Source organism: Parambassis ranga, chromosome 5 (genome assembly GCF_900634625.1).
Source record: "Parambassis ranga chromosome 5, fParRan2.1, whole genome shotgun sequence".
Taxonomy (NCBI): domain Eukaryota; kingdom Metazoa; phylum Chordata; class Actinopteri; family Ambassidae; genus Parambassis; species Parambassis ranga.
In genome coordinates, this window is record NC_041026.1 from 10490294 (window position 1) to 10509536 (window position 19243).

The 19243-nt window shown below is 43.9% G+C and overlaps 3 protein-coding genes across 8 annotated transcripts; all 3 read right to left on the reverse strand.

The window, feature by feature from the left end:
* Positions 1-1000: 1000 nt before the first annotated feature.
* On the reverse strand, positions 1001-6831 carry kif17 (kinesin family member 17). Its single transcript, XM_028406326.1, has 14 exons — positions 6539-6831; positions 6273-6419; positions 6050-6151; positions 5591-5780; positions 3827-4279; positions 3651-3745; positions 3356-3557; positions 3158-3252; positions 2882-2982; positions 2528-2756; positions 1974-2232; positions 1820-1881; positions 1606-1726; positions 1001-1209 (listed from the first exon to the last, which is right to left on the reverse strand). The coding sequence occupies exons 1-14, from the start codon at positions 6767-6769 to the stop codon at positions 1028-1030; spliced, it is 2469 nt and encodes an 822-aa protein (XP_028262127.1). The 5' UTR covers positions 6770-6831; the 3' UTR covers positions 1001-1027.
* A 1689-nt stretch (positions 6832-8520) lies between these two features.
* sh2d5 (SH2 domain containing 5) lies at positions 8521-12589 on the reverse strand. 4 transcript variants are annotated; one of them, XM_028406263.1, is made up of 10 exons: positions 12518-12589; positions 12138-12203; positions 11970-12050; positions 11815-11889; positions 11585-11731; positions 11309-11509; positions 10451-10634; positions 10018-10123; positions 9781-9940; positions 8521-9334 (listed from the first exon to the last, which is right to left on the reverse strand). In XM_028406263.1, the coding sequence occupies exons 2-10, from the start codon at positions 12186-12188 to the stop codon at positions 9140-9142; spliced, it is 1200 nt and encodes a 399-aa protein (XP_028262064.1). In that variant the 5' UTR covers positions 12189-12203; positions 12518-12589; the 3' UTR covers positions 8521-9139. The 4 variants fall into 4 exon arrangements, with proteins under 4 accessions (XP_028262064.1, XP_028262067.1, XP_028262065.1 ...); XM_028406266.1 differs by having other exon boundaries at positions 12512-12530; XM_028406264.1 differs by having other exon boundaries at positions 12402-12518.
* Positions 12590-13563: 974 nt separating this feature from the next.
* Positions 13564-18497, reverse strand: hp1bp3 (heterochromatin protein 1, binding protein 3). 3 transcript variants are annotated; one of them, XM_028407247.1, is made up of 13 exons: positions 18382-18497; positions 17860-17941; positions 17505-17676; positions 16944-17006; positions 16673-16829; positions 16445-16588; positions 16295-16354; positions 16032-16171; positions 15794-15884; positions 15541-15700; positions 15291-15402; positions 15035-15202; positions 13564-14954 (listed from the first exon to the last, which is right to left on the reverse strand). In XM_028407247.1, the coding sequence occupies exons 2-13, from the start codon at positions 17924-17926 to the stop codon at positions 14459-14461; spliced, it is 1830 nt and encodes a 609-aa protein (XP_028263048.1). In that variant the 5' UTR covers positions 17927-17941; positions 18382-18497; the 3' UTR covers positions 13564-14458. The 3 variants fall into 3 exon arrangements, with proteins under 3 accessions (XP_028263048.1, XP_028263049.1, XP_028263050.1); XM_028407248.1 differs by lacking the exon at positions 18382-18497 and adding an exon at positions 18108-18334; XM_028407249.1 differs by lacking the exon at positions 16944-17006.
* Between the last annotated feature and the right edge of the window lie 746 nt (positions 18498-19243).

Below are 19243 nucleotides of genomic sequence, written 5' to 3' on the forward strand. Positions count from 1 at the left end.
CTTAGCGGACCAGAGCTTTACTCTCCCTGATTTTTCCAATATCCTTCGCATGTAACCACTTCTAATTTATCCCACAGGGATAATTATCCCACAGGCTTATTTGTGTGGCCTGGCGTACGTTATGTAACAGTCTTGAAGCCATTGGATTAGCGTGCAGTTAATTATTGCAGGAGACCGTCACTACTGTTGCCTTCCGTAGTGTTATCTCTCAGTAAGGGCAAAGAGGCCGTTACTATCGGACCATTGTCTGAGTCTAGTATGTCTACGCGTGTCAAATTCTGAACCTGACACGGCTCTCTGACGGTCAACTAATATTAAACAATGGATGGAGAAATCAGGCCACAGCCAAAATGAGACATGCGATACTCAGGCAGAAAAGTGAGCTGTAGAAATGATTGAGTTTATTTGCAGGGACACAAAGAGAACTCTGAGTTTTACAGCTGCATGTTGTGCATCACCTCTCACTGTATACACATCATACTAACCTTCCTAAATGACTGCTGTTCCAACGGGACATCCCCGTTTCATTAGGCTTAAGTAATGTCACACCTAAAGCTACACTGCTGACCCCAGAGGTCATGAGTAACTTGATATACTACCTGTCAACATGGTTGCCTTGACAAAAGCCCCGCCCCCTTCCTCTGTTTGTGACAGCTCAGTCATACATTTGACAACCGCATTATTTTATTTGATGTCTTCAGCAACAGATGCAGTTTTAAAAGTTGAACATGGAACATAAGGAACTTTAATTTACAAGAAGATAAATATTATAGAATCTGCCACAGAACACTGAGTTGAAAATACAGTGCAAAAATTCAAGGATAGTTTTATACTGTAGGTAGTTTATAGTGTCAAAGTAACATTCATACTGTAATTCAAAACATGTCACACAACAGAAGTGAGCACTATGTACATTTCTGGTTAGCAGAAGTTAGCAAAAATTTAATATCTTTTTTAATCCCACTAAAAATGTAACATAAACGAAGGTGAGGTGTGTCAAGAGGATGAAAAAAAAGGCACTTTCCTTTTAAATCCTATGATCGTGGACGTGTGGTTTGCTCTTTTTACGCTTCACCTTCACAGGGACGTCCAACGATTCCAGGCGGAAGGGGCGAGGCAGGACGGAGTCGGAGCTGATGGATGGGTTCATGTTGGAGCCACTCACAGAGAGATGGCCTGCCCCGTTAACCAGAGGAGGAGAGTGGATAGCTGTAGAAGAGAAAAGCAGATTAGGGAAGAAAAATTGCAGCATTTTTATTCAGCTGTATCCAGCTATGCCTATATTGACCTAATGCACTATGCTATCAGACTAGCTATAGGCTTTGCTATACAGAAAGACTACAGGCTATTATTAAGTTTATCAAAGCATGAGGGGAAGCAGATGTAAACAAAAGACTGTGTGCAACATTGTGCCTAAAAATGGATCTGTAAAAATCTCACGTTACCAGACTGAAGCTCTAACAGTTCAGAACCAACATAAAGACCAGTAACTCACAGAATGATGACGACCTCCAAAAAGATTCCAGTGAGGATAAAGTGAACATCCTGCAATGAAGCTAATGAGTTAAATAAGCTCTTTAAAGTATGAGTAGTTCCTCGTCTCACCGTGTCCATTGGTAGTGTCAGCGCCCAGCAGCTGGCTGGCCCTCTTTGACTTGAAGTAGCTGCTGGCGATGTTCTCACTGTCACTCCGGTCCAGCATCTCCTTGTACCTGTCTTCTTCTACCTGCTGATCACAAACATCTGTAAGCCTCTGTCTGCATGTCAAGGGAGTGGTCCAGTGTGAAAGACAACCTCACACTCACACACACACACAGACCATTAGTGCCTCTCCAGCATCAGAACTTGAACCTCTGCGAGCTGATGGTTTTGGAGCCACTGCTGTGAGAACGAAAGGGAGGTCAAAGATCAAGGAAGGTACACACAAAGGATTTAGAGCTTCATGGTTACAAAAGAAAAACTGATGACACCACCTGAAGGCAGTGTTGTCTTCTGCACCACCACATCTGGCAGCCTCCAGGTAGCGAGGTCCTCATCCCAGACAGCTTCTTTCTTCAAGCGGTCCAAGTTGCTGTAGTTGCAGTCGCGACGCACCAGGGGCACCATGCGCTCCAGCAGACCTTGCAGCAGCTGTCCTTCCCTCTCCAGCCGGCGGATGGTTGCCAGGTAGTCATTCCTCTCCTCTTCAAACTCCGCCTGAAGGTCACGGATCTCCAGTTTGGCTGCTTTCAGCTGGTTTTATGGTTGAATGACAGCATAAACAAGTCAAATACTGGATCTCACACTGCTCCATTTAGGTAAACACAATTTTTGTGTGGTATTTTGGCTGTACATCTACAACCGGTGTGTGGAATGTGTGTCATCTTGAGGCTTTGAGGTGAAACACAGGATTTGTTTTCACACTTTGAAAACAGTAAATCTCTGAAGAAAGGTCTTGTTTACCGAGTAAGAGCGTATGTGCATCACTCAGATCAGTGATACCGATGTGTTTTTGTCATTTAGATGGATACATTTCACCTACACCCACCTTGCCCTGCACTTTGACCAGCATCTGGCTTTTGGCATAGACCTCTTCCTGGATGGAATTGTAGACATTAAACAGAACACTTTCACTGTCCTCACTGTTCTCCGACAGAGCATGGATAAGCTGGACTTTCCTCTGATCAGCCAGGTTCTTCCTCTGCCTGTGTCTCTGCTGCAGCTCTTTGTTTCTGGCCTGCTCCCCTCCAACCACCTGCTGCTCCAGCTGCTGCAGTCTGAGGACAGGTGGATAGAATGAGGATACGACATAGAAGGGAAGTGGTTATATTACCACAAATGAAAAACCAGCAAGAGAGGGAGTACATGTTGGGGGCCATGTCCCTCACAGAAGCTGACAGACCTTTCCAGGACATGTTTCTGGTCCACAGGCTCTGCTGTGGTGACATCAGCTGACTCTGCGTGCCCGCCTCTATCACCGGCTGCTAGATGAGTTACAGCCAGCTGCTTCACCAACATGAGAGGACACCAGGCATCCAATAAGTACGATCCACATGCATAACTTGTTTCAGCATGTACAAGTACTGCAAAGTTCACTGTCTCAGTGTGTTTTTTAGCACTTAGATCTCAAATATTGTTGAAATGATTAGTGCTTGTGGTGGAAGAGGGTCAAAGGTACCTTGGTTTCTCTGTTTGTGCTGTGGCTCGCAGGTTCAGTGTCAGTGCAGGATTTCCCCTCAGCTTCCTCACTCACACATCTGGACCTCAGAGGTGCTGCAACAAAATTCACAAATCCATTAGCATCATTACATAACATTGTTACTCATGGGTTGTTGATTCACTTTTGTCACAAAAAGTAGGTTTATGCAGTAGTTACCTGCTTCTTTGTTGTGAGTAGATGTATTTCTACTACCATTTTTAGTGACAGAGCTCCCCCTGCTGGCCTGTGCCTTTTCCAAATTCTGCAGCTTTAATTCATAGGAGGAGCGCAGAGCAGCAATGTCCTCCTGCAGCTTTGCTTTAGATTCCTGCTCGGCATTGTACTCAGCCTGCAACTTGGCCAGCCTCTCCTCATACTCCTGTGGAGAGAACAGAATACAGACCATAAATCACCTAGACCTTTAACAATGTAAGCATCAATGTGGGGTGATATATATATGGCCTGTGTTTGCCTCTTTAATCTTTTCCTTCTTCGCCTCGGTGGTGCTGGATTGTGGCCTTGAAGAAACAGCAGTAGACGCCTCAGATATCGGACGAGCCAGCAGAGCTGCAAGATAAACAAAAAAGGGAAAATGGAAACAAGAAATGATCATTAGGAGTGAGGACAATGACAACATTTATCACTTACATGAGAGGGCAGCTGTGCCTAGCTGGCCTGAGATAAGAGCCTTCAGCTTCTTGATCTCCTCCTTATACTCTCTGAGCTGAGCATCTTTGGGGTCCTCATTGATTCGAGGCCTGTTCTGAATGCTCTTGGCCCGGTTAGCGTAGCGTAGCGTGCTCAGGCTTTCCTCATAGTTGTTGTCTGCGGGGGAGAGACAGGCGATCATCAAGGTGCGTGTGTTTCCGCCCAGAGAGTCCTGCAGCAGCCTGGTCAGCTTGGAGTCCCTGTAAGGGATGTACTTAGAGCGTCCATCCACCAGAGCGGAAATGACGTTGCCAAGGGCTGAGAGCGAGAGGTTGATCTTTGTGGCCTCTCTGAGACGCTCCCCTGTAGCACCGGTTTTAGACTGACGCTCACTTCCTGCCAGGTCCACCAGGTTGAGCTTTCCTGCTCGCAGATGATCCTGACCAGAAGCATCTGAGAATTTGAAGGAAACAAAGAAAATGGTTTCAAAAAACATGAACACACTGCGAAGAGTGCAGCCAGTGGCACTAACCTTCTGCACCAAACAACACTTCACACCAGCAGGGGGCAGTAGTGAAACAGGAGGTGTATATTCTAAACAAAACCTGTAATGCAGCAGAGAGCTGGGCCTCTCCTCACTTAACAATCATTTGGTCTGCAGTTTATTCATACCAGATGTTCGTGTTTGGTCAACATCTTTTTCTTGATGATGCACAACTCTAAGCCTTAATGTAAATGAAACAGGTGAGTTATATACAAATTCATCACCTGCACAGAGAGGACATATTATCTATAGCAACCAAAACTGTTTTTGTACCATGTTGTAAACATTATTTCTGATGTAAAGTTGGACATCTATGGAGACTGACTCACTTTTAGAGCCAGCGTCAGGTGGCTGTTGGAGGAAGTGCAATTTTTGGCACTTCTGCAGGTTCATTTCTCAGCCCTGGAGGTTGGGCCCCCTCTGTGTGTGTGCTCTTCATTCTGTTTTTTTCTACATTTCTGCTCCTTTTCACAAAGCTTGGCAGAGATGCAAATCACTGACTGAGGTTGCTAAATTAGCAGAAAAGCTCCCAATCGCACCAATATCAGCACCAACTGTACAGATAAAACCACAAAAACTAGGGCCACATGCTCGCTAATGACCGATTATTGCATTTTTATGTCAAATCCTTCAAAGGTTGACCAAATCACTACATTTGTGCACAGTTCTATGTAGTAATTGTTACACTTTCCACTTATGATCTTGCAATATTTAGATTTTTTTTTTTTTACATTTGGTCAACAACAAGGTAGGGTAGGAGATTTCATTCTGATGCATTTTTTGTTAAATTAGTGTAACTTCTCTTTACAATCCGATAGCAACCAATTAGTTCGGCAGTTTCGCATTAAAATGAAGAACATTAATCATCTGTGGAAGCTATAAAACGCTAAAAACATCAGCCAATCCTCTGGGTGGACCCTGTGCGGAGTATTGGCTGGTTGTCACTCTCTTCCTGCTCTGCGCGCACCAGAGAGGTACGTGCATGATGGCCGCAGCTCGTCTTCAGGTAATGCGTCCATGTGATTGGGAGGCGTGGCTTCGGGGTGAGCTCCGAGAGAAAGGGGCGTGTGTTTACTTTCAAAATCTGGCTGACTCTCACTGAGTTTTCAAAATCTCCTACTCTACCTTTAAGAAAGGCACAGCAGAACAAAAACTACTGCTGATAACAGTGTGAGACTTAACCATGTAGATACAGTATATGCATTTAAAAAGCATCTCACCAGTGTTGCAGATCTCTAAGTGGATGGTAAAGATGGAGTGGGAGCGGGACGAGTCCTTGTTCATCAGTGTGTAGCCCACTGCTCTGTTCTTCCAGCCTTGCTCTATGATTCTCTCACACTCCCCCACATTGTGCACAGTGTGCATGGAGAGGTCGCGCACGTACACACCGTGCTCTGGGTGCTCTTTTAGCTGCATATTCATCAACCACACACACACACACAAACAAAATCGGTCACTCTGTTCAAACACTTTGACCTTTTGGGAATCATGTAACAACAGTGCCTTTTAAAGCACCATAGCAACAAGTACAATACATAAGTTCAGTTTGTGATTACCTTTAGGAACAGCAATCCCTGTGTGCTTCTACTGTTACTTCCTTCGGGATTAATAAAGTTTTATCTTATCTTATCTTATCTTATCTTATCTTATCTTATCTTATTGAAATAACACAGACTTACCTCCAACCTCTGTTTGGTGTCACTTCCCAAGAGATCTCTGATTTCTTCATTGTAAATCTCCAAGTACGAGGCCCTCACCAGGAATTTAGTGTTTTCTGCACACTAGCTTGCACACAAACATGAAACTCATAATTACACTCTACTGTGCAAACACAGTATGAACAGGTCTGGACAAAGACTACAACCATCAGACTCCAGTGTGTGAGCGTGCTTTCTAACACACCTGAATGCTCTCGAAGATGTGTTCAAAGGCCCGTGGGATGACACCCTTCTGGGATGTGGGTTCAGACACCCCCTGCATGGTGAAGGACTTCCCACTTCCAGTTTGTCCATAGGCAAAAACGGTTCCATTGTATCCCTCTGTGACACCCTGCAAAAACACAACGTGTGCACAAGGATTTGTTAAAACGCACCCTGCTGAGCTTTGTGAGACTGACTCAAGAACAATAAGTTAATAATGAAGTCTGAGGGTATCCAGTGACACTCCACCTCCACCAAAGGATAGGCGATCTCGTTGTACATCTGCTCAGTGGTTTGATCAATGTTGTATGTCCCGTCGAAGGTGAACTGTTTGGGTGGCTCGTCTGCCGCTCCGGGCTTCTCTATGAAGCACTGGCAGCGCTGCAGGTCCATGTTTAGCACCATCTTAGAGCTGAGAGCCTTCTCCCGGTCATTCAGGGGCCTGCACCTGACCACCACCTTCACCGACTCTGACCCCATGTCTCCACATTCACTGCACAGCAGCTGGATCAACAGGTGCCGCTACGCAAGTTTAAAAAACGGCTCAGTTTCTCTACAGACAGCTTCTTCATTAGCGTGTAACGGTTAAACACGATGAATGGAGACAGAACTATTTAAATAAATACAAATAAAATGCCGACAGACGTCGTCAGCTATTCTGTCACATCTTCTGGCAGCCTGCTCTTCCTCCCACGGCGGTCTCAAGTTGCTAAGCAACCATAAACAGCCGTCAATGGAGGAAACGTCCGCATAGCGGCGGCCATCTTGGGGAGGAGGGAATGTGAGGTCACAGGAAGCCAACTCTAAATGCTACCAAGTTTTCAACTTCTGTAAGTAAGATTACACTATACAGTCATGTTCTTAAAACGTGTGTAAAAAGTGTATAATTTTTGTATATATGTTACAAACATTTTAGTCTTCTTCTTGGTGTTGTGGCTGAATTAACTTACTACAGACTTTAAGCTAACCTCCACCCACCTGCTAGCATCTTTGCTTCTCCAAAACAAACCTGCCTGCTAAAGATAAAAGAACAGTTTTGATAACAAAAAAATCAATGTCTGAACCAGATGTTGCTTATGTGCTTATTATTTTTAAATTGTTCCATTTGTTACGAGATATGAGTTTATAAAACCCAATATTTCCAAGCAGCAGTGTGAAGACTTAATGGGAGGTCCATACTGGAGCACATTAGCAACCAGTCACATGATGTACAGTCAAAATGTCTATATTCTGATTTAAATGTTTAAAGTGTAAACAATCTGCAGCATCTGTCACCCTATTATTGAAATAATCAGTGGTGGAATGTAACTAAGTATTTGTACTTTGTTACTGTACTTGAGTACATTTTTATGTATTTATACTTTACTTAAGTTGTACTCCATTACATTTTGCAGCTAGTATCTGTACTTTCTACTCTACTACATTTATACACTGTCTGTAGTTACAAGTACATTTATGAATACAGTTGTGTTCATACAGCTGTGCTGGACTGATGTGAGGTCAGACTCTGCATGGAGGTGGTGTCACTGTGTTTCTATAATGAGCCTCAGTCATGATGCCGGTGCTCTGGCTCAGTTAGCTAACTAGTTAGCTGCTGTCTGCTAACACAGGTCCACCCATTATTGTCTGATTAACATGAATCATAACATTAATCTCAGCAGGAATACTGACACAGTAAAAATGCTCAATGCCTGTTTGTTATTAGCAGCCTCTCTGTTCACTTGATGCCCACAGCCTGCCTCATGACACAGAGACCTGTCCATAGCTGCTTCTGGGTTCATTTCAAAGATGTCTGTACTGAACATGTAAATTAACTACACGTCAATTTTAATTTTACAAATGATTTCTTTGATTATTTTAACCTGTTCAGATCCTTTGCAATGGAAATCAATAATATATATATATATATATATATATATACGGTGCGTGAGTACTTTTACTTTTAATACTTTAAGTACATTTAAAAGTACTTAAGACTTTTACTTAAAGTAGGATTGTTGATGTAGCACTTCTACTTTTACTTAAGTATCGATTTTGCTGGTTATTTGTACTTTTACTTAAGTACCAAGCTTCAGTACTTCCTCCACCACTGGAAATAATCCAGCTATTCTTTCCTTCTCACATGCATATACTGTTTTACTTGATCAAATCATTAAAACTATTTAATGTTTTAATCGATTTGTAAATGATTGAAACCAACAGATGAGTAGTGCGTAAAAACCAGGAAGTCCTGATTTATTCTTAAACAAGAGTGAACAAAATGAAAATTGTATGTTGGTTTGAAATAGAAAATATGCCTTCTCTTACTGGGAAACTACACACACATACAAGCTTATGAAAACCAAAAAGTCTTATCTACAGTAAGTTTGTATTACTGCGTGTCGTGGCATCTGTGTGAACATATATTAAACTATAACAGTTTCACTGCTTACACAAAGATATAAAACACACACAAAACTCTCATTAAAATTTAAGTAAACAGTAAAATTTGGTCAAATATATTCACAGAAAAGTTTAACTGATTAGTTCCACTCCACAGATTCAGGGTTTTAGCCTAAAAACACTAATAAACTCCTTTGATGCCTTTAAGGTACATATAAAAATATTTGTAAAAAATGATCTTGGAAAAACATAAAAGCAGCACAACATTACATGTCAGACAAATAAGTACCCTCTGAGTGTGTGCTATATACATGAAGTGCTAACACTGTTAACAGGTGCGTTAGTCTGTGACCCCCTTCCCACAACACCACGTGATTTAGAAGAAAAAAGTAACGGAATGTGCAAAAGAAATCAAGAGTGTCACTTATACCTCCTCTGAGGTTAGCACGTGTTCCAGTGTCTGGGCTTTCACACCCATTCCTGTCTATGGGTACTTTTGTTTTTGACTTTGCTGGGGCTCTGGTGGTGCTGTTTGCTGGTGTTTTCCTCCCACTCATAGCAGTGGTTCACCCGGGCACAGCTCAGCAGGCACGGCAGCTCATCCTGGGTCTCTGTGTAGTGTTCGATCAGCTCTGCTATGGAACCGAACTCAGCCTTGAATTTCTAAGATGAGCACAAAAATAATTTTTCTAAAATCCTGCAGGTCTTTTTATACAGTGACATTTGGTGGTGGTGTTGTTTTTATTGGCTTTTATTTTGACACCCACTTCCTCTTTTTCTACTGTTTTACCTTCACATCAGAAATTTAAACAGGAATCAAATGTTTTTTTGTAATTTTGAAAACAAAGCAAAAATATACATTAAAAAAAAATATCGCCCACACTGCGCCCATACTCTGCAGGTTTGGTTCGATAAAATCTGACTCTAGTGTAAACGTGTCATTCCAACCTCGATGCACACCACACAAACATCACAGGATGCAACTCTGAAACTGCTATTCCGATAAATTTTATTTAAAAAAGTAATAAATTGAGCACAATTGAATCAAAGGTAAATTAATCAATTTTGTTTCTACTACAAATCTTAGCAAATATTTGTGAAGCACTGACCTCCAGCAGGAATTTCCCTTTGCGAGTGTTTTCTATGAGGTGGGTGACGAGGCCAGAGGGGATGCGAATGATGAGCGAACCACACTTGGGTTTTTTAGGATGTGGGCACAGTAGGTATGATCCCAGAACATCTTCTGCAAGCAGAGCATAGCTGCTGTCACTGTTGAGAGGAAAAAGCACTGATGTATTATACAGAACATATGAATGTATGACGTGTTGGATGCATGCTATACTGACGTTGCGATGCCAGCCCAACACCACACTTCTTGAGCCAGTGCTTCTTCTGTTTCGGCTAAGCTTGGAGCCCGAGACCTCCTCACTGGCGTATTGTTTCGGTCCTTTCCTGTTTCACATATAAAGAGAAGAATTTAGATGTGAAGAGCTGAAACTTTGGGAGTTATTCCAGCAGCCATGTTTGTGTGGGACAGCATCCAATGTAATCCCAACCCCAGTGGAAATGTGGTGATGAAATAATCCTTAAAAACAAAGCTCCTGTTTCAACAAGCTCCAAGTGAGTGAAGCTAAACAGAATGTGTGAGAGAAACCTGTTCGCCATCACCTGGTGAAGCTACAAAAATAGCATCAGTGCCCGTTCACCGAACACTATGAGGTCTGCTTTACCGTATCAACTCTTTGACTCTTGACAGCGCTCTGTGAACACTCGGCCCACCTTGTGACACGCTCAGCTGCTCCTGAACGTTGCGCTGTTTGATCGGCGTGAAAGTGAACGAGCGGTAAGCTCCAGAGCGCAGTACTTTGGTGCGGATGACTTTCTTGCGCACGAGAGAAGGAGAGGAGGTGGGGAAGACTTCATCTTGGCTGCATGGTGGGTCATCAAAAATCTTCTGACTTTTCTAGAGAAAGAAACGGCAGATTAGTTAGAAGGCTGCTAAAGTTATTTGGACATTATCCTCTTAGGCCCCGTTCACACTGGAGAAAGTCAGTCCAGCTAGAGTAGGATTGTATCCAGATAGCCTTTAAGCTGGATACGTTCAGACCCATTTTCAAATCAGGCGCGTGTCCGCGCTCAATCCGGCTTGATCTGGCTTGTTTGTTGTCCTCCAAACCGCTAGGTGTGCGCATGCGTCGTGCGTTTTTTTTTGTCCAGTGTCGCTCGTTCCTTTGTTTTTTTTGGTTTAAAAAGCATTTTATTCCTTTTTAGCCATGTCTAAAATAAACTCGGGGCAAAGCTGTCGTAGTTCGACGGTGGTTTACATACGGCTTTTGTACGCGACCCGGACACTGTCCCTGTGAACCGGAAGCATTTTGCGTTCAGACCTGAGCCACATTTGAGCCAATCCACCTCTTGAAGGTGGATCTAGCCGGATTCGTGTTGTTCAGACTAAAAAAATATCCAGATATATCCAGATAAGGCTCGAATCCTGCTCTAGCCGGATAGATTTCCCTAGTGTGAACTGGGCCTGAGTTTGTTTAGCTTTTATTGGTAAGACACGGCTAGCAGCTGTATTACAGAGTGAGAGCAACGGGTTGCTGAAATGATGAATGATGAAATCATGAAGGCACAAACCTTGCTGCCTGGCAACAATCCTCGAAAAGGGGCTCGTCTGAATGACACCAGGGCGCTGACACTGAGAGGGAAGCCGTGGTTGAGCAGCGAGGGGTTTCGACGAGGCGCTGAACCAGTTAAGTCTTCCTGGGCCTCCTCTGGGTGCTTCTCCAAGTAAGACAGCTGGAAACAGCGGCACAGCAGCAGGTTCAGGAACTGGGCCTAAAAGGAGAGGAAGGGTTCTTCAGAATAAACTCTGTCATTCATGGAAGGAAAACAGAGGTGGAGGCTCCTCACAGCTCGGGAATGCCTTGCTTTAAACACATGGCAGAAGAGCTGGGTGTCGGTGCTGCCGGGGTTATGGGAGACAAAGGCAAACTGAGAGTCGACGGGCCGGGCGGTGCACAGAGACACTCGGCGCAGAGCATGAGCCATCAGGAGGGTCTGCAGACAGGAAGAACCGGTCTGACTCGGGTCCAGACTGTCTTGGTTTGTTTTCATTAGAGATAAAAACCACGGCTGCTTACCGTTTCATCCTCGTTATACATTTTCACACCTTTGATGGAGAACTTAAGGAACACGGGCCTCCGTCTCTTGCATGCCTGTTTGGAGACAAACACTGCATTAGTAGCTGGACTTATCACCACAGGTAAGAAGGACCAGATCTACAGCTAGGACTCACTTTGAGGGACTTAAGCTGAGAGTGCAGCTGCTTGATCTGGTCATCCAAACAGCAGTCATCCACAGGAAATGAGCCCACATACTTTAACAGTGGAGACATGAATATAACACCAGACACAAAAAGACTTTATGACTGATAAAAACACACACACCACATTTTCAGACACACCTCTGCTGATCGTGTCACTGTGCCATCGTCTCTGATCGGTGCTTCACCCATGCTGCCCGTTCACCCCTTTAAAAAGGAGAAGGAAACAAGTTACATTCCTCAGAAACAACGGCAAGGTCGCTCCAAGTGTTAATTGATGTTTTACTGAGACAATCCGAACCGTGCGGCCCAAACACACACACACACGCGTTTCCGCCCTGTGGAGCCGAGCTGCACACCGGAGCGCACTTCATTAAAACAACGCTTTAAAAATCACAGACCCACCGCGCTCTGTCTTCTCCACCGCCGCCAACTTCTCCACCCGCTCTGCGGACTTTTCACACACACACACACACACACACACCCGACACCGACCACACCGAGGTCCTCCACACCTTTACCTGCTGCTGCTGCTGCTGCGTGGTCCAGGTGCGCAGCTGGCCCGAGGCGGGGCTCCTGGAAAGGAAAGCCACAGAGGAAGAGGAGGAGGAGGAGGAGGAGTGTATGAAAACCTTTCTCCTCCCCAAGAACTTCAACTCAACGTAAGATAACGCGATGAATCACAGCTCCCTCCCCCTGCAGCTTTCTGTCCAGACATTTTTTCCCAACACACACATTCCTGCTCGTTGCGCAATTCGCACACACACACACACACACACACACACACACACACACCAAAGACCAGCTAACTTTCCACCACTGTTAATCTGTAATTTCTGTAATGTGTTGATGTTAAAACAAACAGGGCCCCTTCAACAACTGTAGAGATGATTAATCAAGAAGGAAAGATTAAAAAAAGTTTTACATGGAAACATATGAGGTTAGATGTAGACAGAACGACAAATAAAAAGCCAAATGTTTGCTCCTGACATGCAGCCTGAACAAACCTTAATGAAAATGACTTGAACATCATTTAAAAACATTTATATTTAAAGTCATTACTGTCTTCACATCTCTTTAATGTACTGAAATGTAGGCATTTTGTTTTTGTTTACATTTCAGTGTCTTTTTTTTATTTGTATATTTTTAGAAAGTCACACACATAAGCAGATGATATATTCATTTAGAGGTAAACGTGTTCTTTCCTATAGCTAAACAGCCACTTTATCTCTGTGCTGTTCTCCTTGTTCATTTACTTTCTAAATAAGCAGATAACCAGCAGATCAAACACTGTATGATGGGCCAACAGCTGACTGTGAGCCCGGAACTAAAACCTACATCAATAATACAAAAAAATATCATAAAAAATATTAAATACTATGATCCATGTGTCCAATAGTAAGCCGACAGACTCCCTTTCAATCAATAACAAGGCTGTTAACATCACACACACCTCTCCTACATTGAAAAGCTTCATTATTGCTACATTTTACTATCATGGTTCATTTTCTTTAATTGGAGACTAAAACATTTTTTTGTATTAAATCATAAAAAAAACAACCAGGAGTTTACAAATATAGTCATTTTATTAATGACTTGGAAAAAAGCTTAACAACACAAGGAATACATGCATGCAGGGTATGTATGAGCTATAATCCTCCTCTTCTTATTCACAACACACATTTCTTACAGTTTGGTACTGAATTACAGCTGTGAAGCAATAAAATCCATGTATGTATATGCTTGTTGTTTACACACACACACACACACACACGCACATATCAAAAGACGGTTTTTCTTGATGTGAATTGAATACTTTTTCATTTTTAATCCTCAGGTTCATCCTCAACTTGGCACCTGCAGGCCTAATTTTTTTTTGTTTTTTTTTAATCCTAGGGGATTTTTTTAAATAAACAAATTTAAATAATTGTTAAGAGATAATAATTATTATTTATATAATTATATAAAGGATAAATATAGTTAACAAATTCAGAAAGGTTGGTCATTTTTAACCTGGGACGCAGGAGTTTTATTTTGCATTTAAACCCACATTTTGATCTAAAAGTCAAACCTTCTTTTCACACACCGAGAACACTGATGTCTCACTGAGATTCATTAAGAATCGCGTGCTGCCAGCACCTACAGAGTGGAGATGAGGAACATATAAAAAGTCACTACATGGCTCTAGTTACAGTATGCGGGATCTTTGCTATGCCTTTCCCGAGCTGGCAGGTTTTAACGGCAACACTAACCGAGCTTCTCTACACACGGTGGTTAAAAAGAAGATTCAGAAAGTACAGTTAACTGGTAGGAGAACGTACTTATTCTAACAATAGAAATTAAAAAAAAAACCACTGCTCCTTTAAAAAGGGAGAAAATAATGATAAAAAGAGAGAGCGAGTGAACACTGGAACAAAGCGGCGGACTGCTGCGTATCCAGAGCAGCCCGTTCTGTGGAAGGTTCAGTGTTTCCCTCTCTTGGACTTTCGAGTGGCCTGCTTCCCGCTCTTCACGTCCTTCTTCGCTGCAGGTTTTTCAACTGACTGGGTATGTCTGGACCCACTTTTGGTCGCCTGCTTTTTAGCTGCAGGCTGCTCTGCCTTGGCTCGCTTGGCTCCGCCCTTCGTTGTCTCCTTGGTGACTGCGACCTCCTCTGGGGCTGACTCTTTGGGCGCGGGTCGTTTGGAGCCCCGTTTGTTCAGCTTTTTGACGGCTGGAGTTTTAGGTTTTTTCGCCGGAGCAGCTTTCTTGACGGGCGTGGCTTTTGCTGGTGGTGCAGATTCCTTCTTTGAGGTTGACTGTTTCCCTCCGGGTTTCTTGGCTGAAGGCGCCGCTTTCTTGGCTGGAGATTTCTTTGCGAGCGAGCGCCCTCTTCCTTTAGCTTTTGACTGACTGGTGTTCCGTGATCTCTTGGCTGGTGGTGGGCGCCGGACCTTGGGTGGAGGCCTGTGAGGCTTCCTATATGTAAAGTGATCACAGACTTTAATGCAGTTTTCTCTGCATCTTTTTCTTGTTAGAGATGGGGATCAAACTGTTACCTGCTGCGGGAGGGGGCTTCATCCTCAGACTCTTCCTCTTCTTCTGACTCCTCCTCCTCCTCCTCCTCGTCATCTTCCTCGTCTGAATCGTCCGTTGTCCGCCTCCGCTTGGTTGGAGCGTCTTTCTTTGCAGGCTCTTTGAACTTGTCTGGGTACAGGATGGTCGGACTGGAAAGAAAAATGGAAAAACGTCACTTTAACCTTTTCAAAAAGCTGTAAGCAATAATGTGACGCTCTTCATGTGCTGCTGACTGACCTTGGGTAGAACGGGAACGAGAGCTGGTAGGTCCCTGTGAAGCCGTGACCTGTAATCTGCTCCATCCATCCGAGCACTTTGCACTTTGTCAGGGTCCTCCTCAGAGTGGCCACTAAAGAAACAAACATTTTCAGCATGTGCAGCTTTCATGCTTAAAAATAAGTTGTGTGCAGAGATTCTTCTGCATTTTTTAATTCAAAAGTTGTGCAGACAACACAAGCAGTACTTTTAGCCAGCCAGGCAGTCTTACTTAATTGGTACTCCTTTCTGTCCTTGTTGGCGTCTAGTAGGTATCTGCGGAGTATCATGGTGCTGCAGGTTTTTGGTTCGTTCATGGCCGTGATGGCGGCTGTGATGGCGTCCTCCAAGGCACCGCCTTTTAACAGGACCTTGTTGCCCGTACGCTTCAGCTGTGACAGCAGAATTTAAAGATTTCACAGCGTTAGTTGAGTTTAAAAAAAAAAAAAGAAGCAGAGAGATGACCAGCTGTGTAAGAGGTTAACCTGGAAGGTTCCTCTGGCTCCTTTCCCAGTGATTTGCTCCAGTTGTCCTTTCTCTACTGCCCTCACCAGGGCTCCCTTTAAGACATCTGGTCTATAGGATTAACAAAGCTTTTATACATTCAGCATTGTCAGCTATAAACTCCATTTATATTGTCTGTAGTGAACTGTTTGTTAGACTGAGGACTGACTGTATAAAGCAGCAGACATTGAAGGAACATTCTACAGTAATGGGCTGTACCTGTTTTCAATGTTGAGACGGGGGAAGTGCTGCTCCAAGTATTTCTTTATCAGGTTGTAGGACGCCTCTTTGGGCTCACAGAGCCGAGTGATGATGAGAGGAAGAGCGTCTCCCAAAGACTCCTGTCTGCGGCCAGCTTTCTAAAACACCATCCAAAGACATTCTGAGCTTAAGAGGGGGAAACGCTGCTGCGACACCACTGGTGTACAAACACATCCTTCTAAAGGAGAACTGGGACACAGCTCCAGAATGCTGTGCCATACCTTAATCAGAGGAGTCTGCTTCCCGATGGCGAAGGTCCCCGAAAGCCCTTTACCTTTCAGCTGTGCGAGAGTCAAAGAAACAGTCGGTGTAAACAGACACGATATAATTCACAGCTTCCTTCTAACATGTGGCAAACACACATCCCTCACCTGTTTGATGGCCCCCTTCTCCAGATGTTTCTTCATCGCCTTCTTTATGAGAAACTTCTTCTTGTCGAGCTCCATCTCAGGGTATTTCTTCATTATATATTTCATGATCGACTGGTACGTGAAGCCAGATCTGTCATTACAAGACTGCAAAGAGAAGGAAACAATTAAAACCACACAAAACCAATCAAGAGACAATTGGTGCTAGCAGACACGACTCAGGACACACACCGTGATGGCTTCCACCAGGATGTCATCCACTCTGTGTTGAGTGCCTGAAAAGTTGGTGACAGGAGCTTTTTTACTCCCGGAGACGCTTGCCCACGCAGGAATCGTCCGCTTCACCTTCTTGCTTTTGGACTTCTCGTATTTGTAGCCATCCTTCAACCTGCCGCCAAAAAAGCAGTGAGACACAAGTTCAGTGACGGGGAAAGGGTCGACTGTTTTGGGAAGCGATATTTCACTATGATCGTTACCACTCTTATCTTTATCACATCCTCACCTTAGTAGGAGAACATAGCAGTGTGTTGCGCACTGTCCAGCCGCGCAGTCCTCACATTTGTCACTTTGTCCGTTTGTCACCGACGGGAAAGACAAAATGAAATTTGAGAACATCTGTCTTAATAACCACCATGGTAATTTGACTGAATTGGAATACTAGTGATCTACATGTGTGTGTCTGAGAGAAGAAAAGGAGGAGGACCAAAGCAATTGAAATGTAACGTTAATGTCGCCGAGTCTTGCGACGTGCCCGGCTACACTGACAGATTTTATTAACTAAGTGTTTGCAGCTTCATTGTAGATGATGCTGCTGTGACTGAGGTGTTCACGAGGCCCGCGTCCTCTCCTCCTCGTCTCCTCCAAGACTGCGGGCACATCTACTACGATACAGGTCATGAATGAGGCTGTGACAGGTCACATGTTTTGATAAATGCAACACTGCATCACTGAGAGGGAGCAGTCTGATGTTATCCAGCACAGGTAAGGATCATAACAACAGATAAAAGTGCTATCAGAGTGAAATATCGCAGCGCTCACACCAGCTTCTGTGGGGGACACTCACTCTTTCTTCTTTGAACCTTCGCCTTCTTTCTCCGCCGACGATCCCTCGTCAACCTTCTCTCCCTTCTCTGTGGGTTCTGGGTCGGCCGCGGCCTCACCCTCGGCCGCTGCAGCCGAAGTTGCGGCCGGCTCTTCATCAGCAGACGGTGACTCCTCTGAGGAGGCTTCAGGCTCTGAGGTGGAAACATGTAGAGTGATCAATGTGTAATCATATTGACAACAAATCATTCCTACTAGAAACACACAGAGCTGAGTATGTGCGAGTTTGTTAAACTGTGTGTGTGTGTGTGGTTGTGCTGGTGATGATGGTGCGTTCAGGGGGTCTCAGTTCAGGAGATGAACGACCCCATCCTCACCTTTCTCTGCTGCAGCGGAGGGGACCTTCTCCTGGGTCGGAGTCGCTGCTGCTCGGCGAATCGGCATCACACGAGATTTACCCTGAAAAAGAAAATCATTAAAGCTCATTAACACGTCACAGCTCGGAGGCCCGTTATACGTGCGTGTTTTCAAACAGGCGCTGCTGCTGCAGCCAAACCTGCTTCATTCATTGAGGCCTATTATCTTGCAGGAAAAGGGGCAATTTTTCTTATCAGTGATCGCAAACCTCCTCCAGGCTGTCGCCTCGCTGTACCGCTTCGACCCCCCTTAGTCTTTATCAACACATTCATTCGCGCCTGAGGATGAGCCGCGAGAATTTTTCTGCAATTTCGCCATTTTGTTCGTTCGTTTATATCACAGTAATGGCGTCGCACAAGGCAGATGAAATTCTTTTCAGTTGCATGGAGTGAACAAGCACCGGCCAGCCGCTTAACTTCGTCGTCGCATCCGTGCAACTGCATGTTTGCCCGACAGTTTGTCTCAATGCACATCAGACTTACCTTCTACCTGTCGACAAAAAGTCAAGATACTTTTGGGGGAAAATTTCTGCACGATCCTTTATTTCGATTCCTCTGTTTACGAGCCCCGCCCCGTTAGGACGGTTTGTAACGTGACGTGTTACGTCACGGAGCACGTCGAAGGATTCCCACCGTTATGGCTGCCCCCACGAATAAAAACAAACAAAAAGGACCCGAAAAAAAGAATAATAAAACGCATCAGAGCTGCCAAGAAAAAGAAAAACAAAAAAGAGAACAACTGCCGTGTCCAGTTAAAAAAAAACCCATTAATAAATGAAATAACGTAATCAATACTCAGTTAACACAATAAAAAAAACATACATAACAAAGACATATTTCTTGTGTACTGGCGTCACTATAGAATTCATCTTAATATAAGTTTTTCTATTTCATTGTAACTTTGAAATCGTGCCAGAACAATATTGACACAACATATTTCTATTTAATAAAAATAAAAAAAACTGCTTGACTGAAGCTAAACCTCATTCACTTAGGTTTTAGAAAGAAAACAATAAAAAGGTTGAACGGGGGTTCTTCTACAAGTTTACTCTCCAGTGAGGTAGTAGATGAACTTTGGCCTGACAAAGCCCCAAAATGACACATAAAACTAGAAGAAGAGACTAAAGCTGACTAATCATAGCCGATTCACAATGCCTCTGCTGCCACTATTATTTTGGTATTTTTGTCTTCACACATTGATGCATCAAATACTACCAACAATTCCAAAGCTTCAGTGACTCTGCAGACCAAATGAGTGGTGTCCAGATGCTCCTCCTCAAACAGCCAAACAGCCACTCTTGGTCCAGAACAGGAAAAACTAAAACATCGGGTCAGTTTATTTGGA